This window comes from Numenius arquata, chromosome 6 (assembly GCF_964106895.1).
Source record: "Numenius arquata chromosome 6, bNumArq3.hap1.1, whole genome shotgun sequence".
Lineage (NCBI taxonomy): Eukaryota > Metazoa > Chordata > Aves > Charadriiformes > Scolopacidae > Numenius > Numenius arquata.
This window is the reverse complement of record NC_133581.1, coordinates 17,253,400-17,270,344: the sequence shown is the minus strand read 5'-3', so window position 1 is coordinate 17,270,344 and position 16,945 is coordinate 17,253,400. Positions and strand designations below refer to the sequence as shown.

Here is a 16,945-nt window from a genome sequence, read left to right as displayed (position 1 = left end):
TGGTATGGAATATTCCTTTGGCCAGCTTGTCCTGTCTATGCTCCCTCTCAATTTCTTTAGGAAGCTGAAAAAGTCCTTGACTTACTATAAACATTACTTAGCAACAACTAAAATAGTATTTGTTATCAAATTATTCTCATACTAAATCCAGAACGCAGCAGCTACTAGGAGAAAAAATACCAACTCTTTCCCAGCTGAAACCAGGACAGACAGCTCTAAAGCTAAATCAGAAAGCCAATGTTTAGCACACTTTATCAATTAAAAACCAAAACATCTTCTTATTAGACCAGTGAATTGTGGGTTAAATGAGAACTAGGTGGCTTCAAAACCCTAGTACATATGATTTTGCTTAGTTTTCAGATACCTGTGACTTGATGTATACAATCTTTTCTTTTTTTTCCCTTGACCAGATTTTTGGTGCCATAGAAAGTGATGACGCAATTGGTTTTCCTGTTGGAGGGAATAGTCAAAACATAAATGTAAGTGAAGGACAAAGTACATTATACAAAATTACTCTGTGTCCTTTGAAAGCTTAGGTTAGGTAAAGTGATTACATTACTGATGTGTAGCTAACTTACATTCTTTCGGCTTTTAACATTTGAACCTGAAGTAATTAATTGGCCTAGGAAGCAGGATTTTTCATTTATGAGAGTTGGGTTTTTTTATAGGTTTGTTTGACTTAATGACAGACAAATTGTATAGCAACCAGAAAAAGAATTATCTTGTCTTCTGAATGATGAGTCTGCTTAAGAAACCACATATTAACTACAGACAGCACATGCTACAGTCTAAAGACTCATTATAAGTATTTGTATATTAAGTAGTTTCAAAAATATAATTATACTGATTAAACTTCTTTGTGGTACACCAAAAACCAGCCTGGAGGCAACTGGAGTTTTATCCGCATTTCAATCTCTTTTTCTGATCTCCTTTGTAGCCACAGGTTTTATCTGGCTTTTGAAGGCTGTTTTGCTTTGGTCAGCCAGCAGTTCCACTGTGATATAGAATTTTTCTGGAAATACCTGGGAGGTAACTGATGAAAGTGCTGATGTGCCCTGTAATAACAGTACTGTTTCATGGTGCAGATAGGAGAAATATGAAAGCTGTCAATTTTGCTCTCTTCGTTCATGCAAAAAATTTGACATGGACAAATCAGTGCTGTTTTTCAAGTATTTTTCTGATTCAAAGGTGTGACCATATGGTTTTCTGTTCCTCCTTAGAAGGAATAATTAAAACATTCGTGATACAACAAAAAAGGTAAACTTTTTATTCATCAAAGATAGAGGAAAGCTTGCTTGTGGTTGAAGAATGTGAATGAACACTCATCTGATAATTACCCATGCGAATATTTATATTACTATGCTGTGGAAAACCCTGCTAATGATATAACAAGGATAATAAGGAAGGTGCTTAGTACTCCATACCAAAATCCATCAATAGTGAATTTTAACTGAGCTCAGAATTATTTTTGAATTTCAGAAGAAAGGCAGCACCTTAACACTTACCTTTTTAGGGAAAATGAAAATGAAATTTGTAGTTAGCACTTCATTCAGGCAATGCTTACAACAGGTATGCTTTCTGGAAGGATTGGCAATATCTTGGAACAAGAAGCTAAGCCATTTCAGTCCTTTAAAGTGGCGTTGCCAAGGGTAGTAGAGTAAGAAGAAACTTGTGCAGAAAGAATCCTGTACTAACACGTGTTACACACAGGTTTCTTCACAGGAAAAAACTTCTGGTTTTATCACTTGAGATATTACTGGTTTTAAGCATTATAATATATAAAGATGCATGATATCACAGATGTTTTGGGTGTTGCATTAAATATTATACCCTCTTTCAATCTTCCATGCAGATACCTTTCTTCCCTAGCAAAAATTACCAGGTCAACATTCAAGATTGGAAAACTTCTCATTAATTACAGAAGGCTGTGGATCAGGCCTATTGTTTCTTTGTCTAAATTGGAGATGAAGGAACCAATACAGTCATTATCTCCAAAAAAGGCATAATCCTCTCCAAAAGCTCTGAAAGAACAACTAGCTTAATTACTGTGGTTCAGTAATTCACTTGAAAGGGGATAAAAGAGATTTGAAGTCAGAAAACGTCAGGTTCCATAGTCTCATTTTCCAAATGAATTAAGCATTGCTGTCAGGCTAGTTATTTTGGAAATAAAAATCTTTCATCTTTAAATGTCTGATAAAGTAGTGATAGTACATGCTCTCCTGATGCCAATTCATTTGCATGTTGAGCTACTTTCAGTGCAGAGGGGGTAGTGAAATGTGACTGTTGCTCACTTACCCTATTCTTTCTGCCAAACATGTCAGCACAGGTTCCAGTTGTGAAACTGATTGCATAGTATTCACAGTTATGAAAAGTTTTAATGGAGCCCTTCAGCTCCTTTCATATGGGCACTTCTGGAGCATAACAGACTATCTTGTTAATTGCACAGAAATTTGTCATAGTGATTTAACAGATGGAAAAGACATGTGGAAACTAGGGGAAACAAAAGTGTGCGCTTTTTTTTCTCTCACCCTCACCCTCCGAAGTAATGAAACTTTTAATTTAAGCAGTTCACTGGGTGCCCGGCTTCTCCTCTTGGGATTCTAGAGAAGTGTTGGCAGACAGCACTGATCTGTAGTTGTTTTTGTAATTGTTCACTGCTGTTCACTGTTTGCTCTCGCTATTCACTACCACTGAGAGCGGGATTCTTGGGACTTTTTCTTTGAGCTTAATGACCAGCATTTACTTGCATCTGAAATATTTCAACAGTAATCTCTCCCCAGTTTTTGTGGGGAGAGAGAGTTGTGTGAGGAATACAGACAACTGCACTGTATTGGAAATAAATACAATTAGCATAAGCTAACATCTGAGGAACAGGTGTTCTAATAAAAGTAAGTCCTAATATCAGGTATATCAGGTATTATTTCTGACAAGCAATTTGACCTAAGTAAGACAACACAGAACATGAAGGGACAAATTCATCTGGATGCTGTTTTTATCCCTATACTGCATTATAGTTAGCTGGACTGTAGCGTAACCCTGTGGAACTGATGTATCTGTAACTGAAAGGAGACAAAAAAGGAATGGGGAGAGGCAAAACTTCACAAGATGATTTTATCTGTGTGAAAGGAAAATTGACAGCTAATGCAAATTATCATCTCTACTTTGACATCAATAGAGCAGTGACAATTTTTATTGATACAGATGTGCCCTGAGGATCAAGTTCCATCCAACAGTACATAAATATGAAGTGGGTAAGGACATGTTTTATATCTAACTGATGATTAACTAACTGTGGAAATAATTACCCTGCAGATTGAATCTACAGTGATGCCATACTTACAAGTTCTTTCTGAGTTCAGAGAAGGAGTGCGACAAATTGCCAGAGAGAAGAAAGGTGAGAATTCACTTTTTCCTGTGTTGTTGCTTATGAGACTGAGAGGTCAGAGGAATCAAACTGGGGGGGGTGAGCCAGCTGATACAGTCTCTCTTTGCTTAGAGAATAAAAGTAAGGTATCTTTAAATCAGAGTTGATTTGAATATTTGTATCTCTGCTACCTGTCTCTTGAATTTGGGAATCTTTTAGAGGCTGCTAAACTCATTTTCTTTTTTCTTCCTAAAGAATCTAAAAGTTCTGGAATGACTGGTCTAGGTGTTGTTTCTCTAGATTAGGGCATTCCCTGCTTTCTAGGTATGGAAGTACCCATGATCTCTTCCCCCAGGGAGCTTGCGTTCTCTTAAAAGTGTAGATTGCTACACAGTGATACTGTCTGTGTTTAAATAGCCTGAGATGTTCATTCTTATTTGTTAGCATAGTTGGAATTCTAGCTCCCTTGATGGTAATTGAGTACTCTCTTTGGAGAATTAATCTGGGAGTTTGCTAGAAGTTGTTTAGGGCGCTCTTTTATTTCCACTTTGAAAAGCTTTGATCATGCTGTGTGTGTTGGCAGCAGAACTATATGGTATTAAAAAGGTTGTTCCATTAAGCCCTCTTTGATTTTACTGGTTGATTAGTTCCTAATGGAGCTCTTACTATTTTCTGCTGTTCCCTGTGGAATTTTTCATGTTTTCAATATGTATCTGAATCTTGTTTTCTTAAAACCTTGTTGCACTCAGATTTGTACTTGAAGGCAAAATAGGGCATTTTTATATATAAAACACATATATGTATAAAACCCATGTGTATATATATATACCCAATATATAAAACCCATGTATTATACAGTAGTATAAAATTACTTGTAGTGTCTGTTTGATAACCTATTCAGCTGCCAAAGAATCTGAACCCTAATTCTGCTACTGTTTTGAGTTCTTCCAAGGGCTAATAAGTTTACCTTAAAAGCACAAAACTGTATTTGGTAATGTGACTACTCAGCTATTACTGTCGAACTCCTATAGGCCTAATTGATGCTGAGAAATAGGCCTATTAGTTCCAAAAGCAGATATTTTCTGTAATTGGAATTAATTCAAGAAATTTGTGTGTATATCCTCAGCCAAAAATGTGACCTCTGTTTTTTTAGTATTTAATGTAGATACTTGTTTTATATGAAGCTTTTCCCCCCCCCCCCCTTGCTTTCTGATGGTTGAGCTAAACTGTTCCTCACTCTTAACAGTGGTAAGATTTAAATATCACGGGGCTTCTTGTATATCATTTTTAAAGCATACTTAGTGCTGGATTACTTACTGGCACTTGAGTTTCTTACTTGGAAAGTATTGATTTTTTTTGCCTGAAATAAATTGGGCAGTAAGAATAAAGCTGGATTTAGTTGCTATTTGGTTGGAGTATGGAGTGGTTATAGCACTCTGCAGTTTGACCAGGGACGCACCTCTCATTAAACTATTTGATATATGGAAGCTGAGCTGTGGTTGGCAGGACCAGTACTGACATGCTACTGATTTGTTTCCCTGTACCCGTTAAATTCTTGCTTGCGGGAAGTGTTAAATTACTGTAAAAGTCATTTTGATTAATGGCTGGGTATATTGCCTCCACATGGTTGTTTGAAGGGAGTTTCCCCATTATAGCCCGATGCTGGCAGGATGGTGTTAAATACTAATTAACATGATCTTTATTGCTTTAAGTATTCTTAGAGGTTAAATAAAAAGTATGCTGTTTCTGTAAAACTGGCAGAGGAATACAAATGTCCCCCTCCGTATATGCATAACTTTTAAAAATGTATCTATATTTACAAAACATTTCACAGAATATCCATTTGTAAAGCTATGGGTTTTGGTAAGAATCAAAACCCTACAAAAATTTTACCATCATCCAGAGTGGCTAACATTCAAACATATCAATAAAATAAATTCTCTATTTTGTAAGCTTATTAGTATTCAAAGTGGAGACCTGCACTGATCATTTGCAGTTGAGTCTTTACTTAATTGTGAACATATCTAGCAATGATGGTAAACAGAAAAAGGGAAACACTGTGCTAGCCGTACAAGGGAAAGAAACGCAGAAAAGAGGCAAAAGACACGAATGATTGGTTGGTCAGAGCATCTCTATATTGCGCATCCTGATGTTTTACTTGAGTACTTGACCAACTGCAAGACCCCATATAGTTGTTTCTGCAAGGGTCTGTGCTCCAGTGCAGCCCCTGATGCTTAGGAAGAATTCTCATTAGCAACAAATTGTTACTGAGATGCTTAAACAGGAGCAACTCTCTTCAGTTGTTTTTTACTTACCTCAGGACATCTGCTTCAATTGACTACCCTGTGGTAAAGATGTCCGTGACTGAATTCTACCTGCATCTTCATTTCCTGCCACGGGTGCTGGTGCCATGTGGTATCTTGGTCTAAGCCGCTTCTAGGACACAGTTGGAAACCCTCTGCCCTCTTCCTAATATATCATAAGTTGATCAGAATCAGGACAGACTTGATCATTGTAACCATGCCTGCTCTGGTCTTTTGCTGCCAGTCTTAACATCCAGCATTCCCATCACAGTGTTCCCGTTCACAACAGCACAACATCTGTTTCACATCCGAGACTTTGGCTTGAAATTCACAGAAAATGTGAAAAGAGGTCTGGGAAATAGTCACAAGCTCAAGGAGTGCCAAGGTGCCAGGGTGTTTATGGGCACTGGTGATAAAAGTACTATCCTACTGGTTTCCTGGTCACTGTCCTCAGTGAGAGGATGATGTCTTCGAGCAGCCCATAAATAACCCCTAAACGCCTTTGCTCTGGAGGTAGCACATGCAAAGAACAGACACATTTCAGCCCTTAGAAGCACGGTGCTGACTCCTCTGGATGATGGAGGATTGATCAGAGGATGTGTCCTTTCATAAATAATACATGTTTGTTACAGGTTTCTCCTTATTCTTAGCTTGATGGATTTCTTCTTCTTAAACTTTCAATTATTCATGATTTCTGATAAGTAAATATTTATAACTGAGCAGATGCTGTTTTACTGAAAAAGCAGTAGGTGTATTTGATACATTCTTGACATGATAGGTGTAGTTTCTTTGTCTAGGCTAGAGTCAACACCTTTTACTGTTAACAGCCAGTGAGATAATCTTATCCCTTGTTTATCTTAATGGCTTCTTTAGAGTTGCATCAAACACAAATGTGGTTCACTGTGTATAACTGCTCTGGATCAAGAAAAATAACGACTTTTTTCACGGCAGACAAAAGAGCTTCTATAAGCTGCAATGCCTTCCTATACAAAGAGAGTTGTATAGGACAGTTGCACAACAGAACACTGTTGTGCAATGACATAGGGTGGCTGTTCCTTTCTATGGTATTAGGATAGCCGGCGCTCTGTTCACTCTTCAGCTCTGAGACTTGTGGAGGAGATGAAGGCTCAGGGACGGTACTTCTATCTACTGATATGTGCAGGGTTTAATACAGTGTCTGAATGGTAGCTTCTACTGCCAGAATCACTACCTTTGAGACCCCTATTGCTTCTTAGGTTTAACCTGCTGAGAGTTGCTGAAAGGGCAAACACTTGTTTATTATAAGTACATGGTATCATCTAATGCAAGTGTCTGTCTTGTCAGACTTGGTAAGCATTTCCTCCTAAATACAAGACTGTCTATAAAAAATGTCACTGAATTAAGTTCACAACAGCAACATACTGGTTCTTCTTGATGTATTTAGTTCCTCTTAACTGTTCTGCTGCTTCTCAGCTGATACAATTTCTTATCCAAGTAAATATCTTGCATGAAGATTTATGTTCCTCTTAAGACCTGAAAGCATCTATTATAGCTAAATCTTGAATTCTTAACCATTTGCACTGTCATCAAAGACTCCTTGATAAGTTTGCAAGAAAAAAAAAAATTGTTAGTTATGAAGTCCTGATCACCATCCAGAAAGCCAAATCAAAATTCTCTGTTCTGTTGCAACTAGCTTGCTTGAAAAAAACAGCTTGGTCAGACGAGGTGGAAAAGATAACTATCTGTAGAAAAAGAGGATTATTTGGATTACAGTTACTCTGAGAAATATATATATACTTATCAAACCAACAAAATCATAGTCCTTCAAAGGCACTGTTAGATGTACCACATGATATGTTAATTTGTGATTTTTCTAAAATAGGGTTCTTAACCCTTTTTATTGGAAATCATACAGCAACCATTAGGATCTTCCTGAGTCACATACCCTCATTGTTCCTTAAGGGGAACAAAAAGAAAATCCAAGGCAAATCAGAAATGATGCAACAATGCTACCAGGGTATAGTGGAAGGGTATCTTGGAAGAAATTTATGAATCTCAAGTCCCTGCAAAGAAACAGGCTGCTTCTCTGTGTACTTGAAAGAAGGCAAAACTTACTTGAAAGTTTTATCACTTAAAAGATCATTCTCTGGCCTATGTGAGAGAGTGGCAATTTCTTAATTGAATTTAAATAACTATGTAGCAGGTTAGAAGTATACTTTCACCAAATCTTACTTCACTAAAAGTACTTTCCATGCTCTATAGTAACTGAAGTGCTGCAGTTGAGTGATGCGCTTCGAGATGACATCCTTCCTGAACTTGGAGTTCGATTTGAAGATCATGAAGGTACCCAATTTTATGTCTTGCAGCTTTTTAGGTAGCTGTTTTTATAATCTTACTATTTTCATAAGAAGTGGGAAAACAACCTGTCAAGACTAATCTGGAATAATCTGACAAACTCAAGGACTGCAAAGCTATAGCATATCACATTTCTGATATATGACTATATATTATAGAACTGTTTTACTGGAATAAATGTATAAAATATAAAAATGTATATTGCAATTTTTTTTTATAGCACCTAGTTTCTTAGTCACGTTTGAATAGTTACTCAGTTGTATTTGCATTCAGCTTGCAAAAATAATAAAAGTTATCATAAATACATTTATTCAAGCATTGGAAACTCATTCAGCTGTTTTTGCTTCTTTAGGACTTCCAACTGTGGTTAAATTAGTGGATAAGGACACATTATTGAAAGAAAGAGAAGAAAAGAAAAAGGTTATTATTTTAAGCATTCTATATTTTTTAACTCTAAAGTAATGTGTAAGCTATGGATACTTTTACATTTCTTTGATAACTTGTAAGCGAAATCCTCAGACTATCAAGAAGGCAAATAACATAAGAGAATTGATACTAAAATTTAAGTGTGTTCAGGAAAAGAATTTTTGAAACAGGAGCTTCTTGAAAATTTTGTATGGGACTTAATGAATACCTCTAAGGTTGGAATGTTGAGTATTGCACGTATACTGTCTTAACTCTCTGGAAGAACAATTCCAATGAGAAGCTAAATTGGACTTCTTTTGTCTGTATGAACAAAGTTGACATTTTCCCTAGAACTAGACTGTATTTATCTGATATGTGAGAACAAAATGTACTGGCTAAATCTTAATTAATGCAGTATGGATAAGCGAGATATTCAGGGTGTGGGGGCAAGAATTCACATGTTACTATATAAAGACTGTAAATTCTAATTCACATGCACAAGGTCTGTACAGAAACTCTCCTTGTGGCACTTCTAGCATTGATATTTGGTTTTGTAACATCTTAAAGTAACACTTCATATGTCTGTCTTCAGTTTTAACAAATAATAAAATTCCATCATGACTAGAAATGTTTGGAAGACTTTCCATCATTTCTTCTTCCATATAGAAGTTTTTTCAAAAAGGGAGAAATAATATGTAATTTCAGCCAATTCCAGATGTTTTCAAAAGACATTTGAAGGAGTTTGTATGTAGCTGGTGGGTAGAATCTGTAGGTAAAGTACATTTTCCCTGGAAACAGGGCAGTGCTGTCAGAACCCTTGGAGAACTGATGGGTCTCTCCTAAGCAAGTGGAAGATGAGATCTTTATTTTTATTAAAGTTTTATAAGTTGGCTAAATTTGGCTAGTTGTTTCCCTAGGAACATCAAGGGATACAATTGCTTCTTGAGAAACTGTAATATCTTCACAGTTTAAAGCAAGAGCTTAAAATATCAGCAAAATATGGTCTTTTTTAAAAGTAAATTGCAAAACATTTTTCCCTGTGAAATGCCAGGACCATCACTTTTTCAGGCTTTGTAGGTATTCTTTTACATGTATACACTTTGCATGCAAAGTGCATTCTAAACCAGTTTTAACTGTTCAACTTTGAATAAAAGCAAATAAAATCTAAGTCATACAGTGGGAAGTATCAGATAATCCTAATTATAAGGCATGGTGTTTTTGCTGCAGGTCATGCTGCCAGTTCTGTCTGTAATTAGATATCCAGGGGAGCTAGCTGGCTCAGATTTGTAGAAAACAACCAAATGAAGTAGTTAGTTACCTTTTACTCATTAGCATTGCCTTTCATAGGTTGAAGAAGAGAAAAAAAGGAAGAAAGAAGAAGCAGCCAGGAAAAAACAAGAGCAGGAAGTAAGTGTTCCGATCCTTTTAATCTGGTTTTGAAGAAAAGTGTTAATAGCAATAGTCACGTGCAGGAAAGATTACATTAGATCACAGGCATTCTGCCCAGCCTTAACTGGGCCTCCATTTATTTATTTTTTTGTCTACAGTTTCCTGCTCAGAATGACTTTGGCTTGCAGTTCAGATTTGAATATTCAGCTCCTGTTACAGAGAAGCCATCTTTGAAAACACAACTAAAGGCTGCAAAAGCTTCTGAGGAGGACTTGTAGCACTTATTTCAGTCTATAGACAGTGTTACTTTGTTAATTGCTGAAGTAGTGTCTTACATGTCTGTTAGAGCAGATTTTGCTTATGTCATTTATTATTTTCTTCCATTTCCAGTGTCACAGGTATGTGTAAAAATAGGGTTTTTTTCTCATTAAGAATCCACCTGTTCCCTATGATTGAACTCTGAAATTTAGTGTTTTGTGGGGAAAAAAAAAAAAATTATCTCTACTGTTGGAATTGAGATAGCTCAAAAGTTTCAGGCTTTGGATGAGGAGTAGGCGGCCAGAGGAGATGAACTCATAAGAAGAAAAGATTGTTTGCTGTGCTGATGACTATACAGGAAATGCACTCCTGGGTTAAAAGAGGAAGTAAACTTTTAGAGATAACCACGTACAGACATAAAACCAGATAAATAGTATTTACCATCCACAAATTCCAAGAAGCTTTTTGCATTCATTCAAAGAGGTGATTCCCTTGCATTGGGCATAAGTTACTTGGGGAGGATTCTGAGATGTGCTTGTTTACAGATAAGTGAAAGTTTAGTTTGTTTTCAATGCAATTACTTGCATCCTGGTCCTGCTGTGACCTGCATAGAAACCTGGGCTTGTCAGCAGGAAACTGTTGATAAAGATGGTTCCCTTTGCAGTGAGTTAATTGCTGAATATTCTTTACTCATAGCAACTATTCACTTTGTCTTTCACCTAAAACACTATAAGGAACCAAACTAGCAAAAATCAGATGTAGTTTTTGGAGTATATAAGTGAGTTATTTTGAGTTCCTGCAATACATCTATTTTATGAAGTGGGTTTCTACAGAATTTAAACATTTTTTTTTCCCCCAGGCAAGTACAGCTAAGACTTATTGACTTGTTCCTCACTGAAAGTTTCTTTTCACGTGATAAACAATTGTGAATTAAATGCTCTTTGATTTGCAAATTATAGTCTACTTTTCCTTTTGCATATGTGACAGGTTGTTAGTAATTAACTGTGATGCTAATGCAGTTAATGCACGTTTTATATTACAGGCAGCAAAACTGGCAAAAATGAAGATTCCACCACATGAAATGTTTAAATCAGAACATGACAAATATTCCATGTTTGATGAAAATGTAAGAGACTTTTCTTCGGATAGTTTCCTGGTTTTCCTTCCCCAGTTGTATGTACTCAACTGTATGTGTGCATAGCCGATCTTGTTCCAAAACCTCCAGTGCTATTAACATTGCAGGAGGAGGGAAGGAGACAAAGAAAAGGCAATATATTAATTTTAGTGCACATACCTTGCATTGGGAAGAAGGCTGTCTAACTGTTAGCCATTGTTTTAGGGGTATTTTCATTGTACATTGGTCTCCTTTGGCCCCTCTCATTGCAGAGCAAAATTCCCTGTAGATAGGAATATGTATTACGTGTGTTCACAGATTTATTACTCTGTTGCAAGGCAAGGAATTCACTTGCAAGTACAAACTCCCAAACTTTGCCAGAACTGATAGACAGAGCCATGTTTTTCAGAGAGGTCCTGTGCTTCCTTTTTGGTTCTGCCACTGTTTTGCTCTCTTCTGGCAAAGGATCTCTGAAGGGGCTGTATGGCTAACTTAGCTCTTGATTGCTCCCTTTGAGGATAAAAGGTCTTACGTTGAAAACATAAAGCACTGTTTCTTCAGTGCTTGATCTGAGATGTTGATCCGGCTTCTGCCTGTCCTCTTAACCCACAAATTCAGGCCCTTGGGGCAAGTAAGAATGGAAAATGTAAATACTGGAAAATACCCCTACAAGTCAAGGAGAATGTCCATAAAAACTCTGATCATACTTTCTCCATCGATAACACAAATCTTTTACTGCTTTTGCTTTAAGTCATGGATTCAATATGCCAGTATGATTAAAAGTGCTCTCTAAACCATCTGTTTAGGGATTAGTCATTATTCTCTTAACTATAACCAGCTAGATGTTAGTTGTCTAAGCTTCCCTGACTTAGAACAGGACAGAAAATAAATACACCCTTTGCCCCTTCATTAACTAGGAAGGGAACATACACAAATAGTCAGTTAGTTGTCAAACTTCTAGGTAACTAAAATTAGCCAAGAGGCACCCCATCCTGACAGCTTGTCATTATGACATTATCCCCCTATCTTATTAAAACACTGTTCCATAAGGAGCAAAAGCAGTCCAAGAATTTATTTTAAATATTCTCTCTTTTTTAATATTTCAGGGATTTCCCACCCATGATACAGAAGGCAAAGAACTCAGCAAAGGTCAAATTAAGAAGCTAAAGAAACTTTATGAAACCCAAGAAAAGCTATACAAGGAGTATCTACAAATGGTTCAGAATGGAAGTGCAAATTGAAAACAACAGGACTTTTTTTTAGAAGGCGAGTGCTGGGTCAGCATTGAAGAAGGGAGCATACAACAATGCTCAAATTTCTGTTTACACTTTCTATTATGTGCAAAGTAAAAATCCTGTTTACGTGGATTAATAATGTCATCTGGAAAGTCAATAAAAATCCATTCTTAAAAAAAAAAAAGCCAACCTGTAAGAAGTTTCTTCGCAACAACAGTAGCAGGTTGAATGGTTGCCAGTTCTATTTGGGAAGGTGCTGCTCTGTCAGCAAATCCACATAAGGATTCTTGTTTATTATAACTGTCCAGGCTTTGGTTAATTTGTCGTGCATACTGATCTCTATCTTAAGACCCACTGTAGTTTGCATTCTGCAATATGTCCCAGTCAGCAAAATTTACTGCTAAATGGGAGCTGAGTAATTTGTCCCACAGTAAGAACAGTATTTTCCAGATGACTTTAGTATCTTTACATAAGCAGGAAAAAATGGGTAGTTCCACTATGATACTTACTCTAGCTGCTATTATTGAAAACTCTTATAAGTATACCCAGAACACTTTGCATAGTAGAAGCTAACACTCCCTTTGTTGCAAAAGGGAACAGGTCATCATCTTTGCTCAACCTGCAGTTGCAATCAAGTGGGTAAGTAAAAGGCAAATGCGTCTGCATTGAACAAACAGGTGGGAAAGACATGAAGAGCTAATGGTGGAGGGTGGTGCATTCTTGGAGCTGTTGCTCCAAGGAAACGGGTACTGCCAAAGTACCTGATTACCCAAAGTATTCAGTACCTAATTAACTGTTCAGAGCCAAGGGGAATTAACAGAGGGTTTCTAACTGAGATACAGTTTGTGGATTGGTTTGCAATTAGGCAATACAGCTATATATTGCTCGCTATTCAAGACTGATGTTTTTAACATGACTATTTAACTCTGAGTTAATAATTTTTCTGATTAGTGTGGTTACTTTATGTCTGCAAGGACAGTTCTCTGTTGCCTAATAATGCATTTCACTGGCAGTAGCTACTAAATGAACTGAAGTTTATGAAATCCTAAAAAATATCTCACCTACTTCACAACTGCATATAACAGCTAAGTGTCCAATATGGAGAACTATATTCATGCAGTATTACTGAGCCTCAAGGTGACTTGCAGGAGGTCATACTGTGACACCTCTATTCTCTCAACTCTTCGTTTCATGCTACAATGATTAGGCTATGTTCCTTTCCTTACTTAAGAGTTAAAACATCTTTGTTTTATCTTTATATTTTTATATTTGTATTCCTCCTTCTGAGCAATCAGCATATTTGGAGTAACAGAAAGGTCTAGGTTTTTTTTTTTTTTTGCTTTGTCTGTATTTGCCTTTGAAAACATACATAATGTTAAGGTCAGTAAAGCACATGCATCTTGTATGCAGAAAATAAAATCTGTTGTGAAGTGCAAGTTGTATGTGACCTTTGTATAACAGGAAGAATATAGAGCTTATCTTTATTCCACAACCATCTTTTTGAAATGTGGTTTACAGAGCTTTTCCTTTAGCTTGATTTAACTAATTTAATTCATTTTGCATTCAGTATTTGATTATTCTGCTAATTTCTAATTATTGTATAAATGCATGTTTAAACTGCACAGTGGTACTTCAAACAGCCAGCCACAGCCACAATGGCAACCTCTCCATCCTTTGGTCTGTGAACAGAAGAGGATCACTTGCATTTTTACACCATTCTAGATTCTAACTCTCTTCAACATTATTAGCTCATCATTTTCTTCCCAGCATGCTCATCCAAGACACACGTGCACTCACGATATCCACGAAGGGATGGGATGTGCCCAGGCCACAGTCATAAGATGCTGCTTCTCAGCCAGATAAGGTCCTCCAATTCCAAACTCCCTGCAGTCTTAGAGAGATTCCAGGGATAGTTCTGCAAACTTTACCACTAATCCTAAACTGGAATAATTTCTAACCACAGCATATACTTCACTTTCCTGAACCTGAACTGCTTCCAAAGTTGCTACTTAATGTCAAATAGTGACAGTAATTTGCTTACTGCAGAAATTACTTTTTGGTGATCTGAGTTAGCACTGCTTAAAGCTGGTTAGTATGTAACACGGAGAAGATGCTATTAATCCGTTGCTGTCCTGGATTGTGGTTTCTTTGACATCTCCATGAAAATATCCTGGCTTTCCCCCCTACAGTTTTTTCTCCTCCTGCTATATTTTTAGTAGAACCTCATTCAATTCCATGCTTTATCTACTGGATCAATGTAGAAGAATTTTAAACAAAATGCCCTTTTCCCTTCCTAAATCTTCGTTTTGTTTCTGGAACAACTCTCCTTGCACAGGTCTTAGGAGCATTTCAGACTCACATTCTCTAAAGGTTATCTTGGGTTTTTTCTGTATGTCTGTGTGTTTCCCGCACGCACACACTGCTTCCTCCCTCAGTATTTTTTTTAAATTCGTAGTTGATCATTTCAGATAAAGATCTCTGCTGTATTTACTGCCCCACTAAGGTCTTATTCTACCCCAAAAAATTATTTAGGTCATGCTTGCCATTTCTGTGTTTTGTCTGATTGTCAATTTATCTGTTTTAAACTAAGATGATTTGAAAATCTCCTCTGGAGATATTAAAAACTCACCTGGAAATGAACCTGTGCAACCTGCTCTAGGTGAACCTGCTTTAGCAGGGTGTTGGACTAGACGATCTCTAGAGGTCCCTTTCAACTCCTACGATTCTGTGAAAGAATCCTTATCTGAATCTTCAGTGCTGCTGAAGTCATCTTTCTCTTCTGCTGCAGCATAACAGCCTTCCTGTCTTTGACTTCTCTTTGAACACAATCAAGTGTCTCCTAAAATCAATGGCATTCTGTTCATAGACATCATAAGAAAATTATCTCCTCTTCAGGCTTACCTTGTGTCTCGGGTGATCATTGTTCTTCCATGCAGCTACTTATTCTCCCCTGCTTTTTATAGTGCTTTGCTATCTAGTTCATGCATTTTCGAAGTTGCCTTCTTCAAGCAAACTTGTCACTTGACTCAAAACCTTCCCATACTTGAACTGGTCTTTCAGTTATAATTTTCTCTTCCTATCTGTTTCAGCTGTCCTTGGAAGTCAGCATTGTCAGCAAGGAAAATATCTGCTTCATGAAGTTTCTGTGAGTTTGTTGAAAGGCCCAAGTATTTTCTATTAAAAAGAAAAAATTGCACAAATTGGTAACTCCTCCTGTAAAGAAGCTGCTAAAATATTTTACCTTGATACATAAACAAACAGGAAGTGAATTCATGCTCTCCAAATAAAATCAGAGGTTTGCCCATATTTTGAGTTCCTTTTTTTCCAAAAGCAGCATGATAAGAAAAACAATGACCTTGGCAAAGAGCCAGAAAAATACTTACTCTCCTAGAATCTGTAACAAGAAGAACAAAACCCAGCTCCAGAGCTACTACAGATCAGTTACTTTTATCGTTTCTGCAGCCACAATTTAGCAAAAAAATAACAGTATTCATAAAGTCCTGGTGAAGAAAAACTTGCTAGGGAAGAAAGCGTGCTGCAGCCAGGCTTGGATGCACACACACTGTTTAAGATGACTTTTGGTGAAGGTGTGCCAATTGATCTGTGCAATCACTGAAACGCATGGGCACAATACCTCTTCCCTGGCAATCCATCAAGGTGGCACTTAAGCGAATCCCACTGCACTTGCTTAGTGAGAGTGACCTGGCAATCAGAAGAAGAGAATGCAACAGCAATGGTCTGCGTTCAGTGTCTTAGTCACCTGTCTGTCTGAGCAAGGAAAAGGGAGAGGACAGACTCCACAGTACTTTTTTTTTCTATTTAAAAATGTGCATGTATGCATACACATGCTCGGGGAAGCCAATCTGGAATGTGATTTTCTGAGCACTATGAAAATGAAAACCCTCATGGCAAAATCTTGGAATTTTTTAATATTTTAATTTTCTGAAACACATTGCTCATGTTGGTTTATACAACATGAAGCTTTTTATTTCCCACCTATCAAAGAATTTATTCAGAGATGGCGAGGCAAGGTAAAAGTGTGGTGTTTCTGTTTTTAATTGTACCCTTGGCTGAAGGCCAAACTTGGCAGCAGCAAATTTTGTTTCTGTCTTTTGCTCAGTGTGCCTTTCAGTCTTTCTAACGTGAATATTCACATTAACGTCAAATGTGAATACTGCTCCACTGAAGAGAACAAGTTCCTCCACCACTCAGTTTGTTCAGATACCGGTAGAAAAAAATCTGTGAAATGTACCTGGTCTTGTTACCACCAATCTTTTCAAAGACTTTAAACTAATGAGTGCCTAATAACATTTATGATACTCTCTTTGACCTCTTTATTCTAATGTTTGTATTTACTGTCCGCTGTTCCAGGAAACCGCTCATGCATTTTAAATGTGCAAATAAGCAAATCTCTGCCACATAGAGGTACATACCTTCAGCTTTTTTTTTTATATTTTAAGCTAATATTTTCAAGTGGTGGTAGTTGTTGGACCAACTTTAGCTCCCTCTTTAATTACACAATTTCTACCACACAGATACGGAA

The 16,945-nt window shown here is 37.0% G+C and overlaps 1 protein-coding gene across 2 annotated transcripts in view; it reads left to right on the top strand.

Moving 5' to 3' along the window:
• The window catches only part of CARS1 (cysteinyl-tRNA synthetase 1), a 36,763-nt gene extending 22,908 nt beyond the window's left edge, over positions 1 to 13,855 (top strand). The window contains exons 16-22 of one of the 2 annotated variants that reach the window (XM_074148405.1): positions 411 to 479; positions 3,313 to 3,394; positions 7,909 to 7,989; positions 8,354 to 8,421; positions 9,754 to 9,813; positions 11,096 to 11,179; positions 12,274 to 13,855. In XM_074148405.1, the coding sequence (XP_074004506.1) occupies positions 411 to 479; positions 3,313 to 3,394; positions 7,909 to 7,989; positions 8,354 to 8,421; positions 9,754 to 9,813; positions 11,096 to 11,179; positions 12,274 to 12,408 (579 nt within the window). In that variant the 3' untranslated portion in view covers positions 12,409 to 13,855. The remainder of the gene's footprint in view (positions 1 to 410; positions 480 to 3,312; positions 3,395 to 7,908; positions 7,990 to 8,353; positions 8,422 to 9,753; positions 9,814 to 11,095; positions 11,180 to 12,273) is intronic. The other variant, XM_074148404.1, reaches the window with a different exon arrangement.
• Positions 13,856 to 16,945: the final 3,090 nt, after the last annotated feature.